The sequence below is a fragment of the Phaethon aethereus genome, assembly GCF_964289735.1.
Source record: "Phaethon aethereus genome assembly, chromosome: 2".
NCBI lineage: Eukaryota > Metazoa > Chordata > Aves > Phaethontiformes > Phaethontidae > Phaethon > Phaethon aethereus.
The window spans coordinates 9,942,146-9,961,581 of record NC_138582.1 but is presented as its reverse complement, the minus strand read 5'-3'; the positions used below and the strand labels follow the sequence as shown (position 1 = coordinate 9,961,581).

At 37.0% G+C, this 19,436-nt stretch overlaps 1 protein-coding gene across 2 annotated transcripts in view; it reads left to right on the top strand.

Moving 5' to 3' along the window:
* Window positions 1–732: 732 nt before the first annotated feature.
* EFR3A (EFR3 homolog A) overlaps window positions 733–19,436 on the top strand; it is a gene marked incomplete at both ends in the record, with an annotated part of 64,469 nt that continues 45,765 nt past the window's right edge. Inside the window, 5 exons of one of the 2 annotated variants that reach the window (XM_082015188.1) lie at window positions 733–823; window positions 4,667–4,743; window positions 6,514–6,641; window positions 8,367–8,517; window positions 17,122–17,243. In XM_082015188.1, the coding sequence (XP_081871314.1) occupies window positions 733–823; window positions 4,667–4,743; window positions 6,514–6,641; window positions 8,367–8,517; window positions 17,122–17,243 (569 nt within the window). Of the gene's footprint in view, window positions 824–4,666; window positions 4,744–6,513; window positions 6,642–8,366; window positions 8,518–17,121; window positions 17,244–19,436 lie in introns of those variants that run through there. The other variant, XM_082015189.1, reaches the window with a different exon arrangement.

The window sequence follows — 19,436 nt, the reverse complement described above, 5'->3', positions numbered from 1 at the left end:
GTTACCCAACTGGATGTAATGTAGGAAGTAAAACCATAACATGATGAGCAGTAATGGGAAGCCAGAAAGTAACTTCAGAATTGCTTAACTCAAAATTTATTTCCTGCCTGATACATCATAATGTTTGTAAGGATGTTAAGGACATAAATTCTCAATTTCTGAAGTATTATTAGAGCTAATCTTAATTTCATTAACCTATTAATTTTTAAAGTGCTTCTCTAATCTTAGAGATAAACACTTCTGTTTAAAAAGTCTTTCTGGTCAGCATTCTGCCTTAAATTTTTTTTTCTGGCCATTATTCAGCAGGATCAAGTGAGTAAGTTTTGCTAAAATACTTATCACTCTACAGTGATATGTAGCAGCTGACTGAACACAGTTTTGTCAGAAACCATACTAATTTTTTGCTTCTAGTCACAGAAATAATGAACTACATGTTCTGGGGAAGTTGAAGTAATGAAACGGGCTCTGTGCAGTGTAATTTGATGAGCTGTGAATCTCACATTGATGATGTATTTTTTATTCTTTTCTCTGTTCTTGTGCCTGGCCTTGTTAACAGAATTTGATACTGAAGTTTTTTATGCGTTTAGTGGCTTTACGTAGATGTCACAGAGCTAATCAGATAAGCTTACAGTAGTGCAGAGCCCTTGCGTGAAGTAACTGCTTCTATGCTAGTGTGAGAGCGCAAATTTCTGATAGAGGAGAGAAGACTCGTGGAGTGAAGTCGTATCCAGGATGAGGCAGTATGTTCAAGTTCCAACTGTTGAGCAAGAAAAAGGCTATGGTTATAATTCTGCTTTTGAACCGAGACCATGTATGTGTTTGGGTAGGTGAAATTACCATTTTCTGATAACGTGGACTGTTTCTTCTTACTGCTATTGTGTAGAATAAATGTGTGTAAAAAGAAGTACCTGTACAGCTGAGAAATATGTACAGTCTTAACATGTAAAATGCAGATTACAAGATTCCTTTAGCAGAAGAGAACATGCATGTTTAAACCTGGAAAATGCCACTACTGGAGAAGTAAATAATAAGTATTGTTTAAACCTTTTGTGTTGACTATCGTGTAACAGTATGAACTTCTCTGTAGATACCACTTTAACCTTCGTATTTACTTGTATAAAATAACATAAAGATGTCTTCAAGGCGGAGACCATTAAAATGCAAATTTTGCCTGACATGGAAAAGGAATTGTCATAGGAGTTTTCGGCGGTAAACCTGCATAAAAATGGAACAGGTTCTTTTTACCGGGCTTAGTGACTGTTTCTGTAGACCTACAAAACAGCTTATTTGTGTGAAACGAATCTGTTTATTTGGATGAACTTTTATCTGGGCTGAATTTTTATCCAAGAATTAGAGAATAAATTTTGAATTGCTCAGCTTCTCTCCATCTTTTAAAACATTAATCTTTTCTTGTCTACATAATGAAATGTTCCTAGATTTTGTGTGATTTTTTTTAAAAGTTCAATCTATTTTTAATATATGTTAAGACTTGATTATAGTGTGTTGTTTTATATTCATACATGTCTTCTTGCATCTATTCCTATGTTTTTGTTAATCTTCCCTGGTTATACCAAAACACAGAGCAATGATAAATAATTTTCCCACAAAGTGTGTCTCATGACTGTCAATTGTTTTGCTTTTTGCTTTGGTTTTCTTTTTTTCTGTGTTCTTTGGCAAGCCTGTCAATTTTTTTTCTGAGAGTGTTCTGCTTAAATTTCATTACTCAAAGTATCTTTGGAGGCTGAAAGCTTTGTTAGATTAACTCTAGCTTTCTAATACTTGAATTTTCTGTTTAATTTAGAAAACTCTTTTAATGGCATTAAGATTCATACCAATTTTAGCTTATATTTTGATGGTAGAGAATTGTTTGATAAGGTAGGTGGTTTTTTTCCTCATGTAAACTGTGATATAATTAAATATATAGCAATGTAAATATACTACTGAAAATCCAGGATCTAGAGAAGAGATTTTCAAATCTTCTGTAATATACTGTAATATGTCTTCTGTAATATATTGTTAGGCCTTTTTTTAATGTCAAAATTCACTGTGTGCCATAAATTTGAAGAGCAGTGAACACTACTGTTTTTCCATTAACTGAAACCATCTGGTAAGGCTGTCTGAATGAGCTGGTACTGTTATCTGATATTTTTTATCCTTCTCAAAGGAGTAACTGTATCCAGGTTTTATGTTAAATTTATGTTATTACCATGGTTCTAAAACACTGTCTGAGGATTTAAATTGTGGTTCTTTGTAAGGATTTTCTTCTCCTGTCACCTAAAGAGGGAGAAACTAACTCTAAAAATATTTTTAACTCCCTCTGTCTTACATGCAATATTTTAAAATATTTTCTGTTCTTCTTATGTTTTAGGTGTTGCAAAATATTTTACTACAGTTATTATAAGAATATTTTGTTATACTTGGTAGTAATCAAATCATATTGTTTACTCTGGACCAATATTAGTGGTCCATGAGGTAGAAAATCAAGTAGGAAGACACAAATACAAAGAGTGTTGAGCCAGATGGAGAACTGCTTTAATGTTAATGTAAGGCCAGACCAGGGAGTTAGTCTTATAATATGTCCACTGAAACATTTAAAACATGGTTTGTCAAAATATTAAAATTCCTTGGGAATGAATCTTCACTGATAAGACAGCTGGACAGATATATATCAGATATCTTGGCTTCACCAAGGGCAAGTCCTGCCGGACCAACCTAGTGGCCTTCTATGATGGTGTGATCACATCAGTGGACAAGGGAAGAGCTACGGATGTCATCTATCTGGAATTCTGTAAGGCCTTTGACATGGTCTGGCACAACATCCTTCTCTCTAAATAGGAGAGAGATGGATTTGATGGGTGCACTGTTGGACGGTCACATCCAGAGGGTAGTGGTCTACGGCTCAATGTCCAGATAGAGATTGGTGATGAGTGGGGTCCATACTGGGACCAGTACTCGTTAATATCTTCATCAGTAACGTAGCCAGTGGGATCGAGTGCACCCTCAGCAAGTTTGCAGATGACATCAAGCTGAGTGGTGCGGTTGACGTGCCTGAGGGAGGGGATGCCATCCAGAGGGACCTGGACAAACTGGAGCAAGGGCCGCATGTGAACCTCATGAGGTTCAACAAGACCAAGTGCAGGGTCCTGCACCTGGGTCAGGGCAACCTCCAGTACAGGCTGAGGGATGAAGGGACTGAGAGCAGCCCTGCCGAGAAGGACTTGGGGGTACTGGTGGATGAAAAGCTGGACATGAGCCAGCAATGGGCAGTTGCAGCCCAGGCGGCCAGCTGTCTCCTGGGCTGCATCCAAAGCAGCGTGGCCAGCAGGGCGAGGGAGGGGATTCTGCCCCTCTACTCTACTCTGGCGAGACCCCACCTGGAGTCCTGCGTCCAGTTCTGGAGCCCTCAGCACAGGAAAGACATGGACCTGTTGGAGCAGGTCCAGAGGAGGCCACCAAAAAGCTCAGAGAAGTGGAACAGCTCTGCTGTGAGGGCAGGCTTAGAGGGTTGGGGTTGTTCAGCCTGGAGAAGAGAAGGCTCTGGCGAGACCTTCTTGCAGCCTTCCAGTACTTAAAGGGGTCTTCTCAGAAAGATGGGGAGAGACTTTTTAGCAGGGCCTGTTGCGATAGGACAAGGGGTCATGGTTTTAAACTGAAAGAGGGTAGATTCAGACTAGATATAAGGAAGAAATTTTTCACAGTGAGGGTGGTGAAACAGTGGCCCAGGTTGCCCAGAGAGGTGGTAGATGCCCCATCCCTGGGGCATTTCCCTGAATGGAAGCATTCAAGGTGAGGTTGGACGGGGCTTTGAGCAACTTGATCAAGTTGAAGATGTCCCGGCTTACTGCAGGGGTGTTGGAATAGATGACCTTTAAAGGTCCCTTCCAAGCCAAACTATTCAATATTTTTTCAGTCTTTTGTGTGCTGTGTTTTTACTTCAGGTAAACTGGAGGTATTCCAAATTTCTAGTAGTCCTGAATATTAGAAAAAACAAACCAGGCTTTGTAGGTTTCTATCTTGTTAGAGCAGGCAGTATGACTCTCTTTAAAGTGATAAAATTGCAAGTTACATGTACTGTTCTGATTACCTTTATATGTGTACTGTAATAGTAGTAGAGTAGAAACGAGATAAGAAAAATACCTTCCGTCACTTCAAGTGACTGACTTTTGTTCGATGCCCAGTAAAATAGTGGGATAATGATGGGAGAGCTTGTTGTCTGTGTTGTGCTTTATATTGCTTTATGTGGTTGCCTGTAAAACAGAAGGTTTCATAGTTGACTTTATGTAGAGGAATGCATGTTTGGTTATGTTTTGAAATGTTCATTCAGAATGAAGATAAAACCGCAAATTCAGTAGCCTTGTTTTAAATGCTACTAAATTTTGAAATGTCTTGATTTTTCTTTATGTTTGAATGTGTGTCTGGGTGATAGGTGCATTCTAATACTCAACCTGCTTGTATATTTTCTTAAGTATTACATTATAATAGTAGTTTTGCTTATTTGACTTCTTCTAATTTTTAATTACCTTAATTTTACTTTATTGCTGATAGTAATAAGCAGCTGAATTCACTGTATTTTTTTCCTCCTTGCCTGTCAGCTACTCACTTACATTGAAAATATGGGAGCTCCTAAAACTCAATTCTAAATTCTGTTGGGTAAATCTCTCTGCAGGAGTGTGCTGTTGCTGTGCTGCTTTGCGACCTCGCTACAAGCGTCTGGTAGATAACATATTTCCTGAAGATCCAAAAGTGAGTCATGACTTTAATATTTTAAGGGATTGGCATTTGAAAATATGTGGGGTTTTTAATTTTATTTTTTCTTGTGTATTTTCACATCTTACTGTAAATTCTGCTTTAACGCTTCATAGCTTTAATAGAGTTTAGCATAATAATTTAGCTGTAAAGGGATCTCTACAGATCATCTTGTCTAATTCCCTTTTCAAGGCAGGGCTGTGCATATTGAAGAGTAAAATTAGTATGTTACATTTAGAGAAACAGATTTAATTAAACAGACTGTTCTGCAGCAGAGGTAGCACTTAACTGCTTTGAACCACAAACACTTGTTTTGCTGTGTTTGCAGGTGTGAACATTTTCTGGTTTTCTACAAGATTTTAATTTTCTAACTCTTGACATACTGACTGTGTAAGTTTTTATAGCTCTGGTAGACTGTTGTGATCCAAAGAGGTGTTTTATTTTTGTTGTTTTTTAGTTTCTCCAGTTATTTGTATACAGCATTTTCATTTCACTTGAACTATCTTGGAGCTATATTACAGCCCAGGTTTTACTCTCTGTGAAAATAAGTAACTTCTGTGTTATCATTCAGTAATGCCTATATCTATACATAATCAGGTGATGTTTCAGACTAATTGAGAGCTTGTATTTCTGCTGCTGTATTTTTTTTAAATGTGTTACCAGATTTTATAATCTTTTATTATAGTAGAAGTAAGCAGAATAGTCAGCATTTGTATAACGTTTATAAAGTACGTGGGCTTTTCTTTAACGTATATTGTTACTGAGTGCTAGTTACTATATAAGCGTATGTTACTGGCTTAAAAGAAAATGTTTCTTATGTATACAGTATGTTGAAAGCATGGAACAATATGGTTTTGTAGATTTATTTGTTTTAATCTAATGGTTTGATACAGATGTGGAAACACCTGGAATTGCTACAGTTGTAGTCTTACAGCTTTAATCTCGCTCTGTAGCTCTGAGGTGGCACTCCTTAGTCTCTGCTTTTGTTAATATTCATTGGCTCAGTGCAACACACAAGCAAGTCCATGATGTTTCACTGAGTTACAGGCCTTTTCTAAAATATAAGAAAACTTGCTTGATAAAATGCATAAATTAATAATGAGTGTGTTAAAAGCTTTAAAGTAATTTATTTGAAAAAGGTAATGTTTTTGTGAACTTCTAGGAAAAAAATAAAAGACACAAAGCCTTATTCTTTTTACCTGATAGTTACAATTATAACCTCACCTGAGGAGATCCATATCACAATTCACGTTTGAACTACTATGTTAATTTTTGGTCTTGTTCTAACAACACATCTTCAGGGTCCCTATATGTCAGCCTTGTCCAAGATGTGACACTGAAGAAATAAAAGTATAAACTACAGTCTTTTTTCTATATAGCATCAAAATTATGCATCAAATATACTTTTTTGGGGGGAGTGGGAAAAGAAAAAAATTATATTGTACCAGTAGGGAAAAAGTGTGTCTTAGAACTGATGACAGATCTCACGAAATACCTTCTTTTGGAATACCTGTTCCCTGTAAAAAAAGATGAGGGAAGATAGTTGCTTCATTTCTTTAAAAAAATATTTTCCTTAATTTTTTATGTTGCTGATTTTTGCAGGCAAGCTATTCACAATTTTGCTCAAAAGTTACTTTTTTTCCATAGCTTATTCCCATCTGTATGGCTCAGATCTTTAAATGTTGAGTAGACAGAAGGAAAAACAATTCAAAAAATTTACACTTTCAGTGAACTTTTGTATTTTATATTCTGTATATCTTTTTTTAGGATGGTCTTGTTAAAGCTGATATGGAGAAGCTGACATTCTATGCAGTTTCTGCACCAGAAAAGCTGGATCGAATTGGTGCTTATCTAGCAGAGAGACTGAGCAGAGATGTTGTCAGACATCGCTATGGGTAAGGAAATAAGTCATAATGTTAAAACTAGATGCTAACTGTAGCTGCATTTCATCATGTTCGTTCTGATCAAGTTTAGGAAGCAAAACAGACCCAAGTCTCTTTGTAGTGAGTTAACCTTGTCTGGCTGCAGGTGCCCACCCAGCCACTCTCTCACTCCTCCTCAGCCTGACAGGGGAGAAAATAAGATGAAAAGCTCATGGATTGAGATAAGGACAAGGAGATCACGCAGCAATTACCATCATGGGCAAAAAAGACTCAACTTGGGGAAGCTGAATTTAATTTATTGCCAATTGATAACAGCATAGGGTAGTAAGAAATAAAAACAAAGATAAAACCACCTTCCCTTCAGCCCCACTTCTTCCGAGGCTTAACTTCACTCCTGACTCCTCTACCTCCTCCCCCACGAGCAGTGCATGAGGATGGAAATGGGGGTTGTGGTCAGCTCATAACATCTTGGCTCTGGCGCTGCTTCCTCCTTGTGCTCTTCCTTTGCTCCAGTGCTGGGTCCCTCCCATGGGAGACAGTCCTTCCAGAACTGCACCAGCATGGGTCCTTTCCATGGGGTGCAGTCCTTCAGGAACAGACTGCTCCAGTGTGGGTACCCCATAGGTCACAGGTCTTGCCAGAAAAGCTGCGCCTGCGTGGGCTCCTTTCCACAGGACCGCGGCTCCCGGCAGGAGCCTGCTCCAGTGAGGCCTTTCCATGGGCTGCAGCTTCCTTAAGGGCATATCCACCTGCTCCAGTGTGGGCCCTCTGTGGTCTGCAGTGTGGATATCTGCTGCCCTGTAGTCCTCCATGGGTGCTACCAGTGTTGATAAGGGGCTCAGCTTTGGGAAGTGGTGGGTCCGTCTTGGAGCTGGCTGGAGCTGGCTCTGACATGGGGGCAGCTGCTGTTGTCTCCTCACAGAAGCCACCCCTGCGGCCCCCGTGCTGCGAAAACCTTGCCATGTAAACCCAATACACCCTTGAACGTCATTCAGGGTATTGGGAAGTGGGGATATCTTTCTTTTCAGCCCTTTTGGCTAAATTTTATTTAAATGGGAACTTTAAAACTCTTGTCATATTCTAAGTTCTGTTTGAGCTAGGAATTTTAAAGAACATGGAGTCCAAAAAGGGAGAAGATTTTAAAAAATGTGGAAATGGAGTAGGAAAACACTGAGCCTAAGAAGTGGCAGGAGTTGGAAAAAAAAGGCAAAACCCATCTCAGGCCATCATTTTTGGCCTTCATGATATCAAAAGCCATTTTTATAACTTTAAAAAATGGCTAAATAGCCATTCTTTAGGGTAATTAATTTTGTTCACTGCTTTTCTTTACTCTTTTTCACTTACTTAGCATGTGTCTGTGCAGGAGCATGGATAAGTTGCTGGCTTTCCATACTGGGATTTGGATAGACAGAGGATGTGTAGACTAGAAAGCTGGGATTTATAATTGAAAATAAAATGTATTAGGAAAGAAACCTGAACTATATTTACTCTGTTACCAAGTATTATGACATTCCTTCTAAAAACACCCAATTGCCCCTTTGCCACCCTCCCTGCCCACCCCACCCCCAAAAAAAGAATGTAGGAAATACCAATAACTTCCATTTTCAGACAATGGGAAATATATGCCTTCCATTCTTTCTTTTCTAATTTTTGTATTAATAAGGACCTAAACTGAACTAATTCAGGTAATGATAAATGTAGCACATCTTTATGTGAGTCGCTCTAATTAATTTTCAGGTATGTTTTAATTGCCATGGAGGCATTGGATCAACTTCTAATGGCTTGCCATTCTCAAAGCATTAAACCATTTGTGGAAAGTTTCCTTCACATGGTGGCCAAGCTTCTGGAATCAGGTGAACCAAAGCTGCAAGTTCTTGGAACTAATTCTGTGAGTAAAGATACTAAATCAAGTCAGCATTAATCTCTGCTTATTTGCTATGAGAAAGTAGTTTCAGAAGTCACAAAATATCTGCCAGTTAACATGAATTGAGAAATTCTGTATGTGGCAGGGCCTAAACACAGAGCAGATACCAGCTGGAGGCAGAAAACCTGTTTCGTTTCAGTCTCTAAATTTCTTTTGATGGCTGGGCTTATCCTCTGCAGAAATAACTTCTTTTGGAAGGAACAAGACAGCTGTTCTGTGAGTTCAGATTTGAATCTTTAAACAGACCTCCTGGAGTCATTGTATATGTAAGACAGTGTTTTCTTGCTCTCCGGCAATGAGAGCGATGGTGTGAGAAGGAGGAAATAATATCCTTCTCCACAGCACTGACCCTACACAGAAGGATTCCTGTTAGCTGAAAAGTAGCCAGGAGGCAAACGCCTTCTGTATTCCAACCTCACCATCTTACTAGCTTAAGTTTTTCAGGATTCAGATCCAGGCTTGAAGGGCATAACTGAATGTGTCAAAATGAAGATTTGGAGACCCAATTCCAAATAGGGATGGGTGCAATCAGTGTTATGGTTCTGTTGTACTTCCCTTCCAGCCATTGTATTTCCCAGATCTCATTCCAGGATTGTGATGTATACTATTTTCACTTAGAGTAACCGCTTTTACATGAGTAAAGTAACGCTTGCATTTCATGTAGATTGCCATTGTTAGCAGTGTGGAGGTTCTTTGTTGATTCTGTAAAACTTTTGAGCTTTCCTTTGGGCATGATTCCCAGTTGATGGAATTAAATGGAGTTGCAGTTCAGGGAAACAGGAAGGTGTAGTAGAGTGATGCTACTCCGCAGTAGAATTTCTTAGTATGGTGGAATGCAGAGTTCTTGCTCTGTTTTAGGGAAGGAGTGTCCCCTCATGCCCCAAACTAACGGTGGCTTTACTGAGGGTGATGATTTATTTATTTGTTTATTTATCTATTTATTTATTTATTTAAATATCTTTGATCCAGACTACCAGCTTCTTTTGATTTGTTTGTCTGATAATGCCTGGGCAAGACCTCTTGGGGAAACAGCTTTGGAACTCGTTTCCTGGGATGCCAGATGGCAAGATGTACATTGCTTTCCAGTTGTTTAAATTCCTTGCTGGCAAACAGTTACTGCCACCTTCCACATTGATTTTTACAAGACACACGTCACTTCCAAATGAATGTTACTGAAGAGAACTCCACCTTATGGTAATCCGTTTGATATCCCTGTTAGTTCCTAATGAAGTCTTTTATGAGCAAAGCAGATTAATGGACTTCCTAAATTAGGAGATCATTTGTGTTTGTCTGTTGTAAAATTCAGTAAAAAAACAAAATTACATTTTCCTAAATAAGATGTCAAATTCTGCGAGTAGAGGGAATCTATATGGCTCTTCAACAGTATTCCAACGGCTAATATTAGCCTAATTATGTTAATTTCCCTAGGTGCCTTCTAAAGGCAGTGGAGAGAAAATTATAGATAGAGTCATCTTGTGTTGACTCAAGAGGGTCAAAATGTATTGGCACTGGCAGCTTGTCTGTTACCAAGGTCACTGACCTACTGTGTTCTTAAATAAATTTTGTCAAACATGGAGAAAGTTTACCATTATGTTTAGCCTTTTTTAGTTTTTGCTATCCTCCCAAAGGAAATAAATAAATAAACAAAAAAACCCCACCAAAAATAGTAGAGATGGTAGGGTGACTGAATAATTTTTCATGTGCTTTAGTTATTCTAATGTACCACTTTGGAGTGGAAACTGGTATTCTCTGGAAGAGAAGAATAAATTGCATATGAAGTAAATGTCTTTAAACCTGTGAAAAGTCAGGCAAACTTTGGAAAAGGTTTCGTAATATTTTTAGGTTAAACTCAACTTCAGGCCAATACAAATGTATAGTCTGCTTACACTTAAAAAGATACGGAGTATGATTGTGGCTATAAGTAGATCTTGATTATTTTCCATCACAAAGCTGACTTTAAAAGCTTCCCTGGGATACAAAGGCAATAACGTCTTTCAGGTAGGATTCAACTGTCTGTCTTGAATTGTAGTTTTTTCCTAGCCTTACAAGCAGATTTTGCTTCAGCTGTGGGGAGTCTTGTGATTGCTTAGAAGTCAGGGTTTGAAATGAAACAAATCTGTGTACTGAATGACTCTGAGTAGTTTAAAGTCCTGGAAACATCTGGAAGCTCCCACTGCCTTCTAAGATTTGTTCCCTGACTTCCAAAAACCTGATTTTGGATGCAGAACTTACTCTACTTGATGCTCTATCTTAGAAAAAAATGAAAAGTTTCTTTCAGCTGTTTAACTTCTTACATTATTTTTGGAAGTTAGATTTAATTTTTTAAGTTGATTTACTTCTAAAAAGCAAACCTGAAGTTTACTGTTTTAGAAGAACAATTGTTTGGTTTTCATTTATGTACTTTTATGCCTGATCTTCAGATTACATATAATTAATTCCTATAACTTTTTATATGTTGCACTTGTAAATTATGTTAGCTTATTTTCTACAGCAGCAATGATTTTTTTTTTTATAATATAACTGTAAATCTACTTATATGGGCAGATACTTGAAAACAGGTGAGGTTCGATAGTGGATATGTTGAATTTTTTTTAAGAACAGATTTCAAATTGGCAGTGTCTATGAAGTTCAAAATGTCTTTTTCTATCATGGAAGAAGATATTTTTATTAACCACGTGCTAGGATAGCTTATGCTGGTGAGGAAACTGAAAAAATGTGGTAGGGAAAAGTGAGATTACTTTGTCTGAAGTGCTACAGAATCTGGAGGCTGACTGTGATAAGCTTTTACTTAGAAACTTACAGCAATACTACATTTCTTTCTCAAACCATTTTGCAGCATGTCAGTAATCAAGTATCATTTAAAACATCTCTGTCCTTCATGTACAAATAATTAAGTGTATTGCTTAGACCCACAGTGGTTATATTACTAGGATTACTCGTTCTGTCTGTCTAGGGGTGAACAGCTTTAAAATCTTTGAACTTGCGGTCAAAATTTTTTGGGATAAGAGATCATTTAAAAAAATATTTTTAATTTCCTGACAATTTTTATTAGAGAGGGTCCAGAAAATTCCTTTAGTGAGCAGCTGGTCAAAACCACCGGGGTGTGTAATTTAGTAAAACTTCCATCTTAAACTATGTTGATAAAACTCAGTTGAATACAACACATTTTAAGCTAATTTGATGGGATGAATTCTTCTTTGTATTTTGATAGTAAAACATTGTTTTTTCATCTGAAAAATAGCAGATACATGTAGAACCCAGTACTACCACATTTTACATTATTTACCACACATGCTTTCTTTAGTTGATAGGGTGCTTCATTTTAGAAAGGCAATTTCTTCTTAGGAGCAGTGAAATAACGATACTATCAGTGACAATGTTGGGCTTCCTGGGCATGAGAAGGTGACTGCTATTGCTAGTTGTCATCGTTTGTGCCTGATATAACAACAAGATCTTTGTATCTGTTGGTGTTGGCTTATAAAAGCAGTTGGTTTTGGCAGAATTTAAGTGTATGTATATGTAAAAATAGTATAAAATGTCAAGACTGTGAAATTAAAGTATGTCAGGTAAAGTACTCGTTTGTCTTGCTTGTCTGCAGCATGCTTATCTGGAAGTATGTGATGGAAATTTAACTTTGTTAAAAGATGCTTCTTTTATTCCATGTACCAATACAGAACTATGTGCTAGTAGTGATTTAATATTCAAAGAAGTACCTCATCTCTAGGATCCCTGCCCTGTCTTTTTTTATAGGAGTTAAAGGTACAGAGAGACAGAACTACATAAAGCACTCTTTCTCATCCTATAGATTATTACCTTCTAAATTCTATGTCTGCATCTACTAGAATTTGAGCAATGCTGGATAAGTCGCTTTAGGCAGAACTTTTGGGGTTATTCACGGTTAAATATTGCTTCCCCCACCTCATGCTCGCGCTCTCTGGTCCTGCAGTTTTGTAGCCACACTAATGTGGCCCAGTAAGCCAACCTGCGTAGTGTCAGGTGACCTTAACTATTAATAACTAACCTGAATCACCACTTTCTATTGCTAGAAACTTATCTTGTTATTATTTATTGTGATCATTTTAATACTGTGTGTGAAGTTAATATATAAAATGTGTTTGAAACTTTTCTATTTAGGAAAGTTGAAGTATTTGTCCTTTCTGCATTTGTTTGGTGAAGTACATACAAACATTCACACGCTTCTCATTAACACTGTATTGTGTAGTTTATGAAAGTCTTATGTTTATAAGATACCATGTCTTCCTATGTATCTGATAGTTTCCTAACAATGAAATATAGTAGCTTTGTCTATAAAAGATGTTAACCATCAGCATCGGCAGCCCTTCTCTGCCATCTGAAACATGAGGAAATTGCAGGCGGTAGGAGACAGGCTGCGGAGCTCAAATATTAAAAAAAAATACTGCTTAGATCCAGCCTACACTTTTTACAAGGTGATACTTTAAATGACATAACTTAAATTTAAATGCGATGCATGCTGCTTGTCTGTTCTTGAATTGCTGCACAAACCTGACCTTTAAAGAAATCTAGGGTGAATTAAAGGTTAGGATTTTTCTGTACTGTACTGGCTACATAAGAGTGACAAGACAGCATAAATATATGTGTGTGAAATTACGTCCTTAGGAATTTAAGTTGAGAACTTGCATGATTTACTTAGAGGACTCGCACGGTCTCTCTCTCCCTGGTAGTAGGATCCAACTTTCTTGACTCAGTCTGGAACAAACATCTTCTGAATAGATAATATGTTCCTTCTTTATTTTGTGATAGATTTGTATGTTTTTATACTGATTGAATTTTATTGGTTTCAAAATCAATGGAAATAAGGTATTGCCAATGTAAGTTCCTTTTTGTACCCTCTGTATTGTACAAATATAGAAGATGCTTGTACTGGTGAAACTTCCATATATTACCAGTGGGTGACTGCAAGCATTTACTATGACTGAATGACGTGTTTACATCTGTAAAAGCTTTGTAAATATATCTCAGGCAAGTGCTTGGACTTTCATAAGAGTTTTGTCCTATTTTAGGTTGAATAATTTTTGTATTTGAAGTATGCTTGAAAATATCTTAGGTGCTTAGGAGTAAACTATTCTTTACTTAACAAGAATAACAGCTTAAGATCACCACTGCTAAGCAAGGAGACAGTATAATGTGTACTGTAAAAACTTACAATTTCTATAATGAAATGGAATTGTATACTTTACTGAATGACAGTGCAACTCAAAACAGTGTTACCACAGTTACCTTTCCTGTGGCCTAAATGTTCAGTCATCTGAATGCTAATGCTGGAATATGCTTCAGAAATGCTTTATGTTCAGTGGGTGAAATTTTTTTGTTATACACATGAGGAAATAAAAAGATTTTACCGTTTCTGGACATATTACTGTGCATGCCGTTTTGAGAGGTATAACTTCTGGGTACTTGCTTCCCTGTGCAAAGCTACATCATGATGTAGGAGAAATGTCCAGAGCGAGAGAATGAGCCCCTGATACTTTCTCGGCCTAAATTCGTCATTTATTCTTATAGAGCAATTTCTTGGTACAATAAATCTTTCCTCTAGCGAAACAGCTATTAGAGTTTTATTAAGTTTCCATGTTGGAAGATCCTCTCAATAAAATCATTTTGTATTTTAAATAATATTAATATGCTAATATTAAATGCTAGGTGAGTTAATATTCTCATGGCCACTCCCATAGTGTTTTGTGTTCTTTAAACTTTTTGCTTCCATTCTTTTACATGCTTTTATGGAAGTTTGCTGGGTCAGTCAGTTGTAGACTTGAACACTTGAATGTCTGGAAAATACTAAGATCACACTAAGATTGTACTGATTTTTTTTTTTCCCCTGGACTTTATTCTTTATTAAATTGTAAGGACTAATTAGGTTCCTGTCTTCAAAAAACTTCAGAAAATCTATTTCTGTTTTGTAATTAACAATTCCATGAAACAAACCAGTGAGACATAAGACATTTAAAGCATTTTCCAGGGTCTATTGGGAAGGAAATAATCATTTTTATAACTCACTGTATTGAAAAAAAAGTATGGTTGCTGTTTGTGGATTCTCTTTCGAACTGTGGCAGTACACTATACAAAATTGTTTTTTGACTGTGTGTCACTCTGTTATTACCTGACTATATAGGATACTCTCTACAGAAGGACATGTAAAATGAACTAGTATTATACAATTTTGCTCTGTTTTCAGTAATGGCTGGGGATATAGTTTTACAAACTGTATCATTTTCAGCTGCATCTGTAGCTTTCGGTGAGTGAACTGGTAGTGCAGTTGAAAGAGATAAGCGTTTTAGATAAAACAGAAAAAAGACTAAAAACAAAGAAGAAAAAATGGTTGTGTTTTTTTTTTTTTTTTTTCCTGAAATAGAGAGCTTTTACTTTCAGCTTGAAAACTACCTCAAAACCTCCACAAATCTTTATGCTGTAGATGATGCTAAAGTGCTTTGGGCTTTTCTAGGTGTATGTAGGTGATGTGCTGATAAAAGCAGGTTCTGCATCTTGGGTAGGTATACAAGAAATGGCTCGGCCCGTGCTTAGCAATTTGTACGAAGAATACTGGCATGGGAAAAGGTGGAGGGATCTTAATGGGACATCTTTCTGCTTCAGGGCAGAACCAGCACTACATTAAACCTCTCCTGACAACCTTTTCTTTCCCTTTTTTTTTCCCTCTCCAGTCTGTTCTTAAAACTGTCAGTGATGGAGAATCCAAAATGTCTTTAGGCAGTCTGCTGGCTTTAGAAAGGACCTTTTTTTAACGTCTAACTTAGGTAGCCTATGCTTCAGCGTAAGCCCATTATTGCTCTTCCTTTTACCATTGGACAAAGAAAACCATTTCTTTCTTTTCGTTTTATTGCTGTCTTCTGTACATTGTAAGACTAGTATCTAGACTAGATAATTTAATGTCTTTCAGTCATTTTTAACAGGTGTTTTTTTAAAGCTTTGTTCATCCCTTGAATAATTGAAGGACTGTATCAGTTAATCACCATCTTCAGCTATGATGCTTCAGCTGGTTGCAGTACTTCATCTCAGGGCTTGTTAATGCCAATTAGATGGCAAAAATTTCTTCATAGGTGTCATGGGTAATAATGGATGTATCACAATATATTGTTTTCTTTTTCATGCCAGTATAACAGTATTGACTTTTGTCAAATGTGCAGCTTATTACAGATCTTAAGTTTCTTTTCTGCATTCAGCTGTGTCTGGCTCGTGTTTCTCCAGCTGTCTTAAAATGGTAAAATTGCTTCCTTGATTTTTCAGGTCCTATTTCCAGTTTGTCAAGAACTAGGCATCAAGTGTGCCTACGGCTCTGGCCAGCTTAGTGTTCTTTGCAAATCTGATGAACTCACTCTGTCATCTAAGTCTCTAGTGAAACTCAAATACTACTCTACTCCAGACAGGCCTCTTCAGGAGTTCACTCAATGCATTATTGTAGTTTGATGATTTACAAGCGTTTCTGTATTTTTTCCAAAGCCTTTTGCATCTATCTTACAGGGAATGTTCTTTTGACAGTGTTTCTCTAGCTTCTCTTTGAGAATTCTGTGTATTTTTTTTGTCACCAGCATCACTGAACTTAAGATGTGACAGATGCTGCTTCATCTGGATTCACAAAATCTATTTCCTTGTCATAGGAATAATTTAGGCTGGGTTGATGTGATTTGTTCTTGACATATCCATGTTGACTGACTTACTTCTTCGTCACTTTGTAGATGTTTGCAAATGGGATTTTTTTCTTTCAGAGTATCTTTCTGTGAATGGGATTAAAGTTGCCTGGGTTAAATTCCCTGACTCCTCCTTTTTCCCTTTTGTAAAGATAGACAGAATTGACAGGATGCCTCAAGTTTATTTCCCTTGAATTTGGTAATTCAGGATGTTGCTAGTTAACCTGCCAGTGACAGTGTACCATGTGATTGCTTGGACAACTACCTGAAAGCATGTTGTAGCGAGGTGGGTGTTGGTGGCTTTTCTAAAGTAACAAGCAATGGGACGAGAGGAAATGGCTTCAAGTTGCATCATAGATTGGATATAAGGAAAAATTTCTTGACTGAAAGGGGTGTCAAACATTGGAGCAGGCTGTCCAGGGAAGTGGTTGAGTCACCATCCCTGGAGGTATTTAAAAGACGTGTAAATACAGCACTTAGGGACATGGTTTAGTGGTGGACTTGACAGTGTTAGGTTTACAGCTGGACTAGATGATCTTAAAGCTCTTTTCCAACCTATGAATCATATTCTATGATTCTATGAAGTGATGACACTATTCAAGTGTTAGATGTTGCCATATTGCATAATATATTGTATTCCATGCAGTTGCACCCTTTCATAATGATCTAAATGAAGTTTTAGTGGAAAGGCTTTAAAAAGGAAACTTTTTCGTCTCTGAAAGAGAATTTAACTTTTTCTTCTCTGAAGTTAAATATTTAAGTATTGCCAAATCTGAATTCTTTCCTAATGCAATGTTTTATGTTACTTCTCAAATGAAGCCTTGTATTCATTATTCTCTTTTGGGAAATTGGTATCAAAAGCTTTTTAAATGTATTTCATTTCCAGTTTGTCAAATTTGCCAACATTGAGGAAGACACACCTTCATATCACAGACGCTATGACTTCTTTGTGTCTCGATTCAGTGCCATGTGTCATTCATGTGACCACGATCCAGAAATACAAACAGAGTAAGTGCCATTCTGTATGTATTACAGAAAACTGTCTTACCATGTCTATATATATATTCTAAATAATATATAGTCTGTAATACAGTTTTTATTATGGTATTTAGTGGAATAGTTCATTCCATAGGAAGAAAGTGAAAGTCTGACTTTTTAAATAGCACTGAATATTGCAAATCTTAGGTAGCTAAAACTCCTGGAATATTTAAGTGGAATTTTACCTGAGTAATGCCTGCTAGATTGCATGTATTCTCTCCAGAAAGGCACTACTTATTACTGTAAATGTCTGCGAGTTGCATAACTCATTTGAGAAATTAATGAGGCTACTTATGTGAATAGCAAAAGCATATTTTGAGTCTGCTATTTGAGAATTACTCATTAAAATTAAATTTTCTTAGGTGTCTGCAGTATGATACTATGTGTGAAACTGAAATCCTTCATGAATTAGTATTAGAAATTTTTACATTATTATGTAAGCGCCACAATTTTTTTTTTACTTCAGCTCCCTCCAGCAACGTGTTCATTATATGAATTGTTAATCAGTATTTAACTCCAGAACATTTTAGAAAACGTGAAGCTTTTCAGATTGTTATTTGCATCTTTGTTGTACACATCTTTCTATTTCCATGCATTAAATTGTTTAGCCAACTATGAACAATCCATGTGCTGAACATTTATTCAGCCCTTTGGGTGTACTGCTGTTATGTTAGCTGAGCTGCAATGCACAAGGATTTTTCTTAAAGTTTGCAGTTTCAAAAATCTGTAAACTGTATTTTCAAAAAGGATGAATACTGTGTACATCTCTTAGGAGAAAAAAAATAAAAGAAAAAATTAATTCCTTCCTTAGTCTTCTGGTTCACTCCTCATTTTTTGTAATTTGCTGCCATCTTATTTTTTGCCCTACTGCTGTGTGTAGGGTTCTGCTGTAAACTTTGTCTCTGAAAGGGTTAGGATTAAATCTTCCTGCTTCACCTGTACTTTTCCCCCTGCCCCCACCCCCTTTCCCTTTAGGAAGATTATTCCAGTGAATGGTTTTACAGGATGAACCCATGAATTGTTTGGGGACGAACTGAATTGTACTTGGGGACCAAAGGGCAAAGGGGATGGAAACTTCTTAAGCAGGTGTCACTCGTGAAGCCAGTGTACCATGCAACTACCTCGTAACTTAGGCTTCTGTCAGGTACAAATAGTATTCATAAATGTTTTAATGAGCATCTTGAGATTTTGCATTTTTAGGCTTAGTGAAACTAAACCAGAAATGTTAAACTATTTACCATAAAACATTTCATAAGAGGTTAGGATATGAAGCTCAGGTCAGGATTTTTAGTACTACTTTTGACTTCATTGCCCCTTGCAGATGAGAAGTAATACTAGTAATGAATTAGAACATGGAATGAATTAAGAGTTTGGTACATCCCTGATTCATCTATCAAGTATGATCTACTACTCATAAGGATACCCCAAAGTAAAATACCTCAAAGATGTGATTGCTGTAGAAGTAAGAGAACTGTGCTAATCTTTTGCTCTTCAAATTGTCAGCCCTCACTGTTATCTGTGCTTCAGTTTCCAATGTTGATGTACCCTTAGACAGGGAAGAATTTCATCCTAGTGACATAAGACTGTACATGACCTTGATTTAAATGTAATCTCTGATTTAATACGTATCTGAGCCTTCTTTAGAGGAATGAACCCTTTCCTGTATGTGGTGAAGTTTGATGCTGCACCCTCCTCAGTAGTTCACCCTCATTTTTCAACCTCCTGTACAATAGTAAGAACATGAGATCAGTGCTAGTGGCACTCCAATATACAAAAGTGTGCCCTTTTTTCCCCATGAGGATCAATTTTTTAACTCAGGTTAACCAAATGTATAGCAATATGACTTTATCCACATCATCCTAGACTGTTTGAATGTATGTCTTTTGAAAGAGATCTTTATGAACAGCAATCATTCTTGGAGTTGGCATACCAGATTTGCTGTAGGTACAGAGGTAATTCAAGAAAACAGATGAGGTATGACTACAGATTAGTATTCTAAACGTAGATATCACAAGTAGGCAATAGTGTTGATAAGGGCTAGGGAGTAATTCAGCTCATCCTAAACCAGACATGTGGAGTCACTGCATGTCATCTGCATAGCATGAGGTTCCACTGAACTGACTGGCTTGAATGGGAGCTTGAACATCATCTACACACATAGAC